General features: G+C 41.1%; 5 protein-coding genes across 5 annotated transcripts; 4 read left to right on the top strand and 1 right to left on the bottom strand.

The window, feature by feature from the left end:
* Positions 1-1,196: 1,196 nt before the first annotated feature.
* LOC131880095 (uncharacterized) lies at positions 1,197-2,345 on the top strand. Its single transcript, XM_059226603.1, has 3 exons — positions 1,197-1,470; positions 1,540-1,851; positions 1,917-2,345. The coding sequence occupies exons 1-3, from the start codon at positions 1,284-1,286 to the stop codon at positions 2,282-2,284; spliced, it is 867 nt and encodes a 288-aa protein (XP_059082586.1). The 5' UTR covers positions 1,197-1,283; the 3' UTR covers positions 2,285-2,345.
* Positions 2,346-3,211: 866 nt separating this feature from the next.
* LOC131880093 (uncharacterized) lies at positions 3,212-4,265 on the top strand (the record flags this gene model as incomplete). Its single annotated transcript, XM_059226601.1, is given in 2 exon segments — positions 3,212-3,443; positions 3,514-4,265. Coding segments are annotated over 2 exon segments (912 nt in total). The 3' UTR covers positions 4,218-4,265.
* LOC131880092 (adenosine deaminase-like) lies at positions 4,213-5,852 on the bottom strand. Its single transcript, XM_059226600.1, has 5 exons — positions 5,593-5,852; positions 5,213-5,536; positions 4,948-5,144; positions 4,677-4,874; positions 4,213-4,611 (listed from the first exon to the last, which is right to left on the bottom strand). The coding sequence occupies exons 1-5, from the start codon at positions 5,684-5,686 to the stop codon at positions 4,267-4,269; spliced, it is 1,158 nt and encodes a 385-aa protein (XP_059082583.1). The 5' UTR covers positions 5,687-5,852; the 3' UTR covers positions 4,213-4,266.
* A 1,218-nt stretch (positions 5,853-7,070) lies between these two features.
* On the top strand, positions 7,071-7,491 carry LOC131880097 (uncharacterized). The gene is made up of 2 exons (XM_059226606.1): positions 7,071-7,085; positions 7,145-7,491. The coding sequence occupies exon 2, from the start codon at positions 7,145-7,147 to the stop codon at positions 7,451-7,453; it is 309 nt and encodes a 102-aa protein (XP_059082589.1). The 5' UTR covers positions 7,071-7,085; the 3' UTR covers positions 7,454-7,491.
* Positions 7,492-8,918: 1,427 nt separating this feature from the next.
* Positions 8,919-10,506, top strand: LOC131880091 (beta-1,4-glucuronyltransferase 1-like). Its single transcript, XM_059226599.1, has 2 exons — positions 8,919-9,892; positions 10,188-10,506. The coding sequence occupies exons 1-2, from the start codon at positions 8,951-8,953 to the stop codon at positions 10,491-10,493; spliced, it is 1,248 nt and encodes a 415-aa protein (XP_059082582.1). The 5' UTR covers positions 8,919-8,950; the 3' UTR covers positions 10,494-10,506.
* The last annotated feature ends 119 nt before the right edge of the window (positions 10,507-10,625 follow it).

The raw sequence follows: 10,625 nt of genomic DNA on the forward strand, positions 1-10,625 counted from the left end.
AGTCTTTTAAATTAAGAATCGAAATTTCAAGTTTACAATCTTCATGTCATCGAATAGAACAAACAATTTGCTTTTATCCACTTTGTCCTGAACCTGTACTGATAATTTCTTAATGTTCCCCAGTATAAGAAATAGAGAGTGAAATTTACAAATTTGCCACCTTTTAACACCATCCTGTCAAACATAATACCATTATCTTTTGCCAGAACAAATTTGTGTTCTTCAAAATTACTCTCTCGCGTAGCATATTTATCTATTTTTTCCCAATTTAAATTTTTGGTGGGTATAAGTCGTGTCCGGACAACAAAGCCAACCATTTAGCGTCCCATTTTTCTGATAATCATTATCATAGTCGAGTATCAGAATAATTTCACGTCTGTGGGTATTGATTTGATATCTAATAGTTTCTTAGAAAAAGTGTGGGGAGGAGAAGCTAACCGAGGACCCCTTTCGTAGAGGGAAAGAGCCTTTACTAATAAGTAACCTTCATGGATTGAATCAATGACGGTTGCAATTGAAGTACAATCACTGATCAATGTTAACCATGAATATCTGCAAGAGATGATTTACCTAAATCATACTGTCTCACTCGGAAAGAAAAGCGAGTTGGTTTTTAACTTTTACAGGAATATGTTCAGCAAAATTAACAAAGCACATTTATCAACTCACAGGAGCTCTTTGAATCGGTTTTTCGAATGATAAACCGATAAATCCCAATTTATCGCATCATACCCATCAGCCTATTGCCCGAATTCACGCAAATTGATGCAACAACAAACCATCAAACACACACCATGATGCATCCAAATGGCTTTGAGTTGAACTTCAACTACAAACCTTTTCAACAAATATGGACCCTCGTAAACCGGTAACCAAATGTAACCGTACAAATCGGTTCTATGTCAATCTTATTTGTCTCATGCACGTGCTCAGTAACAACAAACCTCCTCTACTATCCATCTTCGCACTTCCTCTCTTCGCGGGAATTCGGTTCGATTTTGTCACCAGGGCTCTTATCAACCATGCCCGCCCAGAGCAAAGAGCTACATTATTGACTTGCCACCCAAGGTAGATTGTGTACGATCCCTCCTCATCTTATGGCAACCATAGTGTAGCTGCCTCAAAACCAAGTATCGCACACAGACTCACACCCCGCCAACCACCTCAACTGGAACGAAATCAAGAGAGAGACAAGCGACAAATGCGTTACTCAAAACTGGACCTGGTTCAGTGTAGATTCGAGTTCAGGTGCATCCATACAACTGAAGTCCCCACAGATAGTCATGAAATTCTACTTGCCGATTATTATCGGTTTGGCCTTGTGGACCAATGAGGTTCACTCACAAGGTCTGGTTGACAAGATCTTAGGTACTGTCGGTCTTGGATCTGCCAATAGCAAATGCAGAGAGGCCGAAGCCAACCTTGCTCCCGGTCAATGTGCCGTTTTGTTCACAGACGACGATTGTCGAGGTAAGAACTAAGAGCATTTTATCGAGGTTGCGAGAGGGTTTTCATTCATGGGTTTCCATTTCATTTCAGGGGATTCTTATCCCATTGGAGAGGTGGCTGGAAATCTTCCCTTTACTTACCAAAACCGATTCGAGTCTGTGTTAGTTCGACAGAATTGTTCCTTTATCGGTTGGGATGATTCAATTGATAAGATTGGACAAAGTCTGTCCAGTTTGGTCTTTGGCAAGCGAACCAACGAGCACCGGATCGAGTCTCTAGATGACTCCGCGGTTGTAATTGCTCCTCCCGGCCAGAATTTGGCTATTGACTTTGATGACGTCAATTCTAATGACAATTTGGAACAAGACATTGAGTTTGTCGCGTGTGCATGTGGCAATGTTGGTAAGGAAAATCGAACCCCAATATAGCGGAGAAGTGTTCGATAATCCCCCTTTGACCTTCCTTAGGTCCTTGTCCCGCTGTTCCAAAGAATTTGTGTGCCATGTGCTATGACGAGAACGGTTGCGATCGCTCGGATTGGGACAACTTCCTGGGCATTCCCATTACGAATTTGTGGAGCTTGAGCAGAGGTGATGGAGGCCGCAATGGTATCGAGTCCTGCGTCGTCCGCAAAGGTTGCAGTTTGACCATCATTGATACGGATGTTTGGGGTAATGATGGCCAATTTACCTTCACCGCTCCCAAAGATAGCGATTACCATTTCGACATGAACGGCAATCCCAACTCGAAGATTGATAATCTGTCCAACGATGGGGAGGACGTCAAGTGTCAATGTCCAGGAGAGACCGAAATGGCCATTGATACTTTGGAATAAATTTCATACCATAAAGATCTGTTTCAAGCTAGGATTGCGAAATAAATCCTATAAACGTAAAGATTCGAATTTCAGTCTACTGCAAGTTGAACGTTGAAGCACCTAAAACTGCGGAGCAACCAATTTTTGACTCTCGTAGACGTGTTGCTCACTTTGTGGCAACAGAGGAGTAGCTTTCTAAGCGAAATTTAGATTCAGCATGCACGAGTATTCATGTTTTCGCCAAAGTAAAGGAGGAAGTTAGAAGTTAACGTTCTTCCAGGATTGAACCAAGGAACACCAAATACACGGTTAAAGTTTATGAGTACATAAACGCATACGCCAAATGCACGTGATTATAGACAATAATCAAACGTTTACAACGAAGTTTTGGCACGTGACAACCAAGATCAGCAATCAAATGGAATCACTGTAGTGAACTTTTATGCGTTTTTGGATTCTCATTTCCAAGAATTTGGGACTGTAACAAGGATGACTGTGAATTCTAATTTACAATTGTAAACATGGTTTTAATGTTGCTTTTAAGTGAGGAAGTAATCTCAGCCCCGTCCAAGACAATGGCGCAAAAAGGTCACTTGGGTTTGAAGTGGCACCCGATCACTTTTCATACAAGGTGGACCTTGATATCAAATCAAGTTAAAACCAGTTATGGATTTCCACACAATTGGTGGTGACCTGAAAATTTTGCCCTTTGTTTGTCTTCAAGCAGCAAACGAGAGTTCTAGAAATAGAACCATTCTCGAACGTTGATTTACACTTGAGAATATCCTACCTGAGAACAGGTTCACTCTCAGTCAACAATAGTCTCTTCTACAACTGTAGATTGAAGGCAAAGATCACATTGTCTTTGCCGGCTGGTTGGTTCTTTAGATCCATCCAAGCTTGCGGGGTCGTTAAATACAACCGCTTCAGATTCGAATCCAACAGTTCAATTTGAGCATCTCACCAAGAATGAAGGGAATCACGTTACTAGTCTTGGCCTCTATGGCCGTTTGTTCTCAATCGGCAGCGGTTGACCTTCTACAAAACCTGTCCTCGTTGGCCTCAGTTTCCACCTTGGCTGGACAATTGTGGGAATCCGTCTCTGGAGATAACTGTGAGAAAATCATCGTTCCAGCCGGCCATGGAGCCTCTCTCTTCACTAGAAAGAATTGCAAAGGTGAAGAAGATGAGCGATCTTTGATGTGAGTGTAAAGGTTTCTATTCATAATTGCAATTTGCTGTTCCAGGTGACAGATACGATGTTCCTTATGGGGCTAGGAATATCCCTAGTGATCAAAGTGAGCGTCACGAATCTGCTGTGGTTTTGGCCGACCATGCCCTCTACCTCTACGACGAGTCTTATGGCAGCGTGAGTAGTAAGATCAAGAACTTCTTGCGCATCAGCAATAAGAACGTCAAGACCATCCTTGACTTGGGCAAAGTGGCCATACTCGCAGCTCCCAAGGACCGAAACCTTTATGTGAATATCAAGGACGGTAGCTCCACCGACAACAATCTCTCTGAAGACGCCGAATTTGCCGCCGTGGCTAGGGGAAATACAGGCAAATGCCCTGCCGTGCCCGCTCATGTGGCCGCTAATACTTACCCAGAAGCTGATTGCAGTCTCGGTGGTGTGGCTGGTATTGGTGGATGGGATCAACCCTTCCAAGTTCCCATTACCAACGGCGAGTACGAGTTGGACGACGAGGATGAGGGCGAGGAAGATGCCATCTCTTGTATCGTGCTCCGTGGTGGCTGCCGCATGATCCTGAAGGACACGGCCTTGATCTCCAATGACGGGCAGATTGAAATCAGCGCTCCCCCTGGCCAGGACAAGATCTTCAATTTGGGACGAAGTAATGATCCCAAGCTTAAGTCCTTGGACAAGGATGTCAACGTCGTTGAGGCCTTTTGTGACGGCGAAACGGAAATTAATATTCTCAAAAATTGATTAAATTTGAATGATATTGTTAGCAATAAACGTGTTTTTGTGACAGAAGTCAATTGGTTGCAGGTATTTGAAATTGCTTGAATAGCTCGTCAATTTTCTTAGTACACCACTCTTTGAATCCAGGAGGACAGCTTGGGTTGAAACCCCTTTCCAGGCCATGCAATAGACAACGTCGTATTATGCTCCATCTCTCTAGTTCATCGCCGTCCAAAACATCATCTAACAAATGCATAATCTCACCACAAGGATTAGGTCTTATACTTAAATCCCCACTCAAAAGTAGGTTATCGCAACTCAAAGCGAATGGAATCTTCTCTTGAGCAAAAACTTTCGCCGGATGATCCGCGAAAGATTTCACTTTGAATCCCCGGCCCACATTGGAAGTCAAGCAAACCTGATATGGAGGAGTAATATGATCTTACCATTCTTGCCAACGAAATCATCGGTGAATAGTGTTACCTCAACCGCAGTGCCAGTATCTTTGAGCAATTTCAGAACGTCCGGATGTCGACCCAAAGCAATTCCATGACCAATCCTGTCAGCTCCCAATGTATTTATGGCGAATTCGATATTCTTTATGGTCTTGAACTTGTTATCCGGCCATTCCCCGGCATGAATTGTGATAGGTATCCCATAGTCTTTAGCCTTCATGACACCCTTTATCATGGTGGACAGAAATGATTTGCTTAGGGTAAACAAAAGAACTTTGAAGAAGTTTACCAGACTGCACCTTGAACATGGCATCAGACTCGGAAGCTAGTGGAAACGACCCTTCATCGCCGGCCACATCAATCCCGACTACTCCGAAAGGATTCCTTCCCCAAAACGACTTTGCCAATTCCACCATTTCAAGTCCATGGGTTTCGTCAAATGATCTCATCAAGCATATTATGAGACCTCCCCGAACTTTGTCCTGGGCGTTGAATCCTAATTTCAAACAGATTCGCGAATCGATGTACAAAATGCCATCACGGCTTATCCTTTTCAAAACCAACCTGCCAAGGCTGCTTCCACGGCTTCACGGGCCGTAAGACCTTTCAATGTAGAAAATACGGGTGCAAATCGAATTTCCGCGTACACTACTGTGTGATTTGCATAAAGTCGATTCAAAAGATCTTGAACCGCTTCTTGGATCGCAATTTTGGTTTGAAGGAATTGATTGCAAAAATCAAAGACACTCCAGTTTCCTCCCTTGGTTTGGACATTGTCCACGTTCTGCTTGGTGGCATCACATTTCTGCTCCATAATCCATTGTGGAATATCTGCGGCAGGCACGGGCAACCTTATACCGGATCTTCGAGACTCCCGCTCCATAAATTCTAAAAACTCGAGGATTATTCAACCTGACACATATTTGAAGGGACTTGTGAAGTACCTGGCGACAAGGACCCATCCAGATGGAGGTGAAGCTCTGTTTTAGGCAACTGCTTGATGAGCTCCAATTTCTGCTCCTGACCAAGCCTTAACATTGCTCATGAAATTTCGAAGTTGGGAGTTTTTACCAGTAAGTTTCGGTTTGAAAATATTGGATCGGACAGCAACAAACACCGAGATAGATTTGGATAACGTTATGTTTGATTAGTTATTACTCAACCTCTTTTTCGAGGAGGGAAGGCGGCGATTTTTAGGGACAAACAATGATAGAAGGAAAATGAATGGAGATGTTGGAAAAGAGAATCATCAACTTGAAGAGTTAGTTATGCTGGCCATCAAATCAAGGCTGTCCGAACTCGTTTCAAGTATTAGTGTCTTTTGAGCTTCATTTTACGCAAAATTTAAATCTTTATTACATTATTCTTGGTACGGACTAGGACTCTCTAGTAGAAGTCTACTAGAGAGCCCTAGAACGGACCATATCTGACCGCGATGATTTTTTTAAAATATTTGTCCCAAGTCAAAAAGGGATCATTTCCTTTTTTACGCATTGGCAAGATCAACTTAGCAATTGAATAACCATTGAAGGGTGAAAACGGGTTACCAAAAGGTGCGTGACAATTAAACTTTCAAGTAACGACTAACATTCAACTATGCACAGAAGAAACTTTACTTCAATGTATCTTTAAATATCTTATATTTTTCAATTGAGATTTTGTCGTCACGGTGGAAAAAAGTGAGGCTAGGATAATCAATAAATATGAACCATTTTGAAATTCCGACACTCCCAAAATATTGAAATTGGCTTTCGGAGCATAAATGTACTCCACGTGAAATTTGGTGATCTAAATTGGGTGAAGAGGATCAACATCCTGTCAGGCATCAATCAGCCATTATATGGTCCCAAGTGTACTGCCAATACCGACATCCTTGGCTAAAAGGGATTTCAAATATGGAAAAGAGTAATGATCATCCCCAGGTTTTTCCACGGTTTCCATTGTGTTCACCTTTGCTCCAATTAAGTTTTTGCTAGCTATTACCAACAATACTTCCGACTCTCAGTTGAATATTCGAAGAAACACTTGTTGAGCAAACACATCGCTCTTTTTTAACCCACGCTTCAACCCAAAGCCTTTTTACTACCCAAGTACATCTGTCTCTGAATCTTCATTTTTTTAGAATGAATGTCAGACTGGTTTGGTTTTTGCATTCATTGATGTCAATTACCAAATGCCGCCCGAATTCAAGCCTGCTCACTCCAACAACATCCAATGAGAAAGATGTACACACTCACCATGAACAAAGTCTGCAGAGGCAGTTTTTAAGTGGGTGGGTGTGCAGGCCTGAGTAATTTGAGCACCACATATGAGGTGTTCAGTCGGTGCGGTACTAAAGAGTGCACAGCAACTTTGGTGAGGATCAAAATCGCTTGAAGAAGATAACACTTTTTCTGTGGTAAAAGTATAGGAGTAGAGGCAGTTAATATCGTTCAAGGTAAGGCTGAGAAATATATCATTGATTGCCACGTTAGAGTTGTATTCCCGCGGTTCCAGATGGCTCAAGCTACTACCGGCATCCGACTACATGTCACTTTTGAAGTCAAGGACTTCGACAAGTTCTTTGAGTTGGCAAAGAAGTGCATGGAGGCGACCCGCAAGGAACCCGGCTGTCTCCATTACGAGTTGTTTCACGACATTGCCGACGAGACCAAAACGAAGTTGGCCATGATTGAGCATTGGGAGAGCAAGGAGGCACTGATGGAACACGCCAAGAGTGCTCATGTCAAGGAATTCATTGAGAAGACCAAAGATTTGGCTCAAGCTGAGCCTTGTCTGAAGCAGTATTATAGCTGCGGATATTAACCCTTCAGACATGAAATACAATCTTCGTATTGACTTCACCTTTGACTGTGGTGCAACATCTGAGTGGAGAAGGTTTGACCATTTTTTCAAAAAATACCTGAGCTTTGAGTTCATCACTCGTCGAAGTTTTTCAATTATTGAGCGCTAGATGGCATCACTTGCACACTGAGAACACACTTAAAATAACAGCCTTGCTTAAAATAGCCAGCGGAATACAACTTAACTATACAGATCGTGCTAACTAGAGATTCTGCAAGAGTCATAACTAGTTCATAATAAGATCATTTTCATTAAAGTTTCTTTTCCCGTGCATGTGGTATTAGAATATCTCCAAACATATTTCTGCAAAGTTTTATATTCTTCGCTTCCTTCGAAAATCGTGTTTTAAAAAAGCATTTGCAAGCTACTTGAATTACCGTAAATTTAGGATTCCTTTTTGAGTCTGTCGAGTTTAAAGAATTACGCCCAGATTTGCTTTTCAATACTATTTTTGATTTGAATGTAGAAAGTCAAGAGTGAAAACTGATATATCTACATCAACCTTTGCTAAACCGATCTTTCCCTATTACTATGTCTTTTTGGTGGTTGATGAAGTAATAGACAATCCGTTTCATCATGGCATGACGACTAATGTCTTTCTTGTTATGGACCAACAATGGTGTTGATTTGGTGCCAGTTAAGATGACCAAGCTTGTGTCACTTTTTTTCTAAATTTTTATCAATTACTATTAGATTGGTATGAAATAGCTAGAATTACTTTCTTATCAAATTTGTTAATTGCAGTTATTTCAAATACTTGTCAATGCCCTTTTTCTACCCTCACTGAAATACAAGTCATATGAAGCTTTTTAATAGCCCCGTTTTGAATTTTTCTTGACATTATTGGCGTGCAATTTGGTGTTAAAAGTGATTTAATGGGCTTTTCAAGCTACCCACATTCACGAGATATTTGGCGAAACCGATCATCCAGCCAAAAATTTGTTACTCCTGCACTGGAAAGTTTGCCTCAACTGCTGCAAATGCTTATTATATTTTCTGGTCCTAGGCACGAACAGGTTCTAGTATTCCATTAAAATATAGCAATATCTAATAAAATCAAGCCCTATTCATACAAAAAGCGGTGCAACATAGTTTCTTTAATTGGTCGGACTCATCCGTCGAGTTGTTTAGTGTTTTTAATTCAGATAGAAAACTGTAAATGTGGCTGTTTAGGTTTCACTCTTCCCACTTCTTACAATAAAACAATGTCATCATTTTGCCCTTGAAAACATACTTAAATGATTCACATAGCTTTAACTTTAGAAAAAGCTTGTCACGATCGGAGTTCTCCATAAGTTAAAGCTGAACAATTGAATTGAGTAAGTGGGACACATGGGAAATCGATAACAAGTAGGGACTTGCGCAATCGGTCAGAACCGAACAATGTCTTGCTCCAAACACAAACTCGGTTTCTTTATTTTTGCCGTTGTTTCGATTGTGCTACTCTATAATTTAACAATGTCGAGGACTCCCCAACGAGACCCAAATGTGGTTTATTATAATACAAGCCATCCCGAAAGATCTATTCTTCCACGATTGGACCCTGCCCAATTTCTTTCGAGTTTTGATCGAATTTATCGGGTGAGATCATTCTTATACTCAGGGAAGAATTGGCCAAATTTATCATCGAGCCATAATCTATGCTTGGCCTTGCACTCTTCAATGGAAAGCTTGCAACAATTGCTCCAAGTGACCAGGACCTTTTCTGGTCCCATCAGTCTCTCTCTATTTACACCCGGACCATATTATGGGCTCATTAATCTGTTCTTGCAACATGCGGCAAAATGCCATCCAAAGGTTATGAGAAATCTGGCAATTCACGTCATGTTCCCAATTCAATTTCCACTTACAATAGAAGATATACCAAGTAATACAGAGGTGAATTGTTCCACGCCCTATGACCTTACTCGACATAGATTGGCAGCCTTCAAGAAATTGGTTTATCCCGAATCTCGAATGAGGAACCTGGCTCAAAGAGGATGTCCAACACCTTTTACATTTATATTTGATATTGATATGAGGATTCCCGAACAATTCGATAAGGATGTGGAATACTTTCTCGCGACAAAAGGGAACAGATGCCCCAAGTGTATCTTCATCATACCTGTTTATGAGGTCGATGGTCTAACTGCATATGCAAATCTTCCTCGGAATAAAACTGAACTTTTGGACCAAGTCAAAAGTAAAAAAGCTCGAATTTATCACATCAAAACATATCCTTGGGGCCAAAAGATGTCCCATTTGGAACAATGGGAGAAGTTGCCCAAAGATGTGGGGCCTCATGTGGCGTATGAGTTGGAAAAGTACCAGTTTACATATGAACCGATTTTCATCGGGCCTACGAGCATGCCCTCATTTGACGAAAGGTTTACTGGGTTTGGACTATGTCGAAATACTCAGGTAAATACTCAATATTAAATTGATTGTTAAAAACATTAATAAACGAATTTGAAGTGCACTGGAAATGTACTTGAACATCAAATCTAGAATAGGAAAAGAAAACAGATAGACTTATCTATATTGCAAGAACATTACTTTTATTAAATGTTTATGGTGCTTGTAACTCTGAAGTGTTGCCAGTTAGGCTTTTCTCTACGAAGTACATGTTAGAGCACTTCAAGTTCGTTTGCTAAGGTTCTGATTATTCACCTATGGCACTTTCCTGACTACATTATTAGTAAAACTAATATTTCAGTTTTATGAATTGTTCGTTGCTGGTTTCCAATTTCACTTGCTGAACGACGGCTTCCTGATTCACATGGGCTTTAAGGTTCCTGGTGAGCGAAAACCTTGGAAATCCAAGGAGTTATTGAGAAACCAAAGACTTGTTCCTCAATTTGCGCAAGAGATTAAAGTCAAATATGGTCGGGATCCCTGCCAAATGAGCCTCAAACTTCGGACGTATCGACCATCCAAATGGAAAGATATTGATTGTCCGATCAATGAAAAGCCACTTGAAAATAATGTGCAAAGTATGATCAATTTTATGAACGTTACTTGAATATATTAATCAAAACCGCTCTGAAAGCCACATCTCCAGGCGAAAAGGGAGCTGTTACACATAATAAAGCAAAACTGTTCGGCCCTTTTGAGATCAGGCAAAACAGTAGTTCTAGACTTTTTTTGTAAAAAA

This window comes from Tigriopus californicus, chromosome 5 (genome assembly GCF_007210705.1).
Source record: "Tigriopus californicus strain San Diego chromosome 5, Tcal_SD_v2.1, whole genome shotgun sequence".
In the NCBI taxonomy this organism is placed as follows: Eukaryota; Metazoa; Arthropoda; class Copepoda; order Harpacticoida; family Harpacticidae; genus Tigriopus; species Tigriopus californicus.

Bases quoted from the DNA above. Each gene is read 5' to 3' on its own strand.
- LOC131880095 (XM_059226603.1), top strand. From the start codon at position 1,284: ATGAAATTCTACTTGCCGATTATTATCGGTTTGGCCTTGTGGACCAAT. The intron at 1,471-1,539 runs GTAAGAACTAAG...ATTTCATTTCAG, and splicing joins CACAGACGACGATTGTCGAG to GGGATTCTTATCCCATTGGA. The intron at 1,852-1,916 runs GTAAGGAAAATC...GACCTTCCTTAG, and splicing joins GTGTGCATGTGGCAATGTTG to GTCCTTGTCCCGCTGTTCCA.
- LOC131880092 (XM_059226600.1), bottom strand. From the start codon at position 5,686: ATGTTAAGGCTTGGTCAGGAGCAGAAATTGGAGCTCATCAAGCAGTTG. The intron at 5,145-5,212 runs GTTGGTTTTGAA...GTTTGAAATTAG, and splicing joins CGTGGAAGCAGCCTTGGCAG to GATTCAACGCCCAGGACAAA. The intron at 4,875-4,947 runs GTGCAGTCTGGT...ACCATGATAAAG, and splicing joins AGTCTGATGCCATGTTCAAG to GGTGTCATGAAGGCTAAAGA.
- LOC131880097 (XM_059226606.1), top strand. From the start codon at position 7,145: ATGGCTCAAGCTACTACCGGCATCCGACTACATGTCACTTTTGAAGTC.
- LOC131880091 (XM_059226599.1), top strand. From the start codon at position 8,951: ATGTCGAGGACTCCCCAACGAGACCCAAATGTGGTTTATTATAATACA. The intron at 9,893-10,187 runs GTAAATACTCAA...CTAATATTTCAG, and splicing joins GACTATGTCGAAATACTCAG to TTTTATGAATTGTTCGTTGC.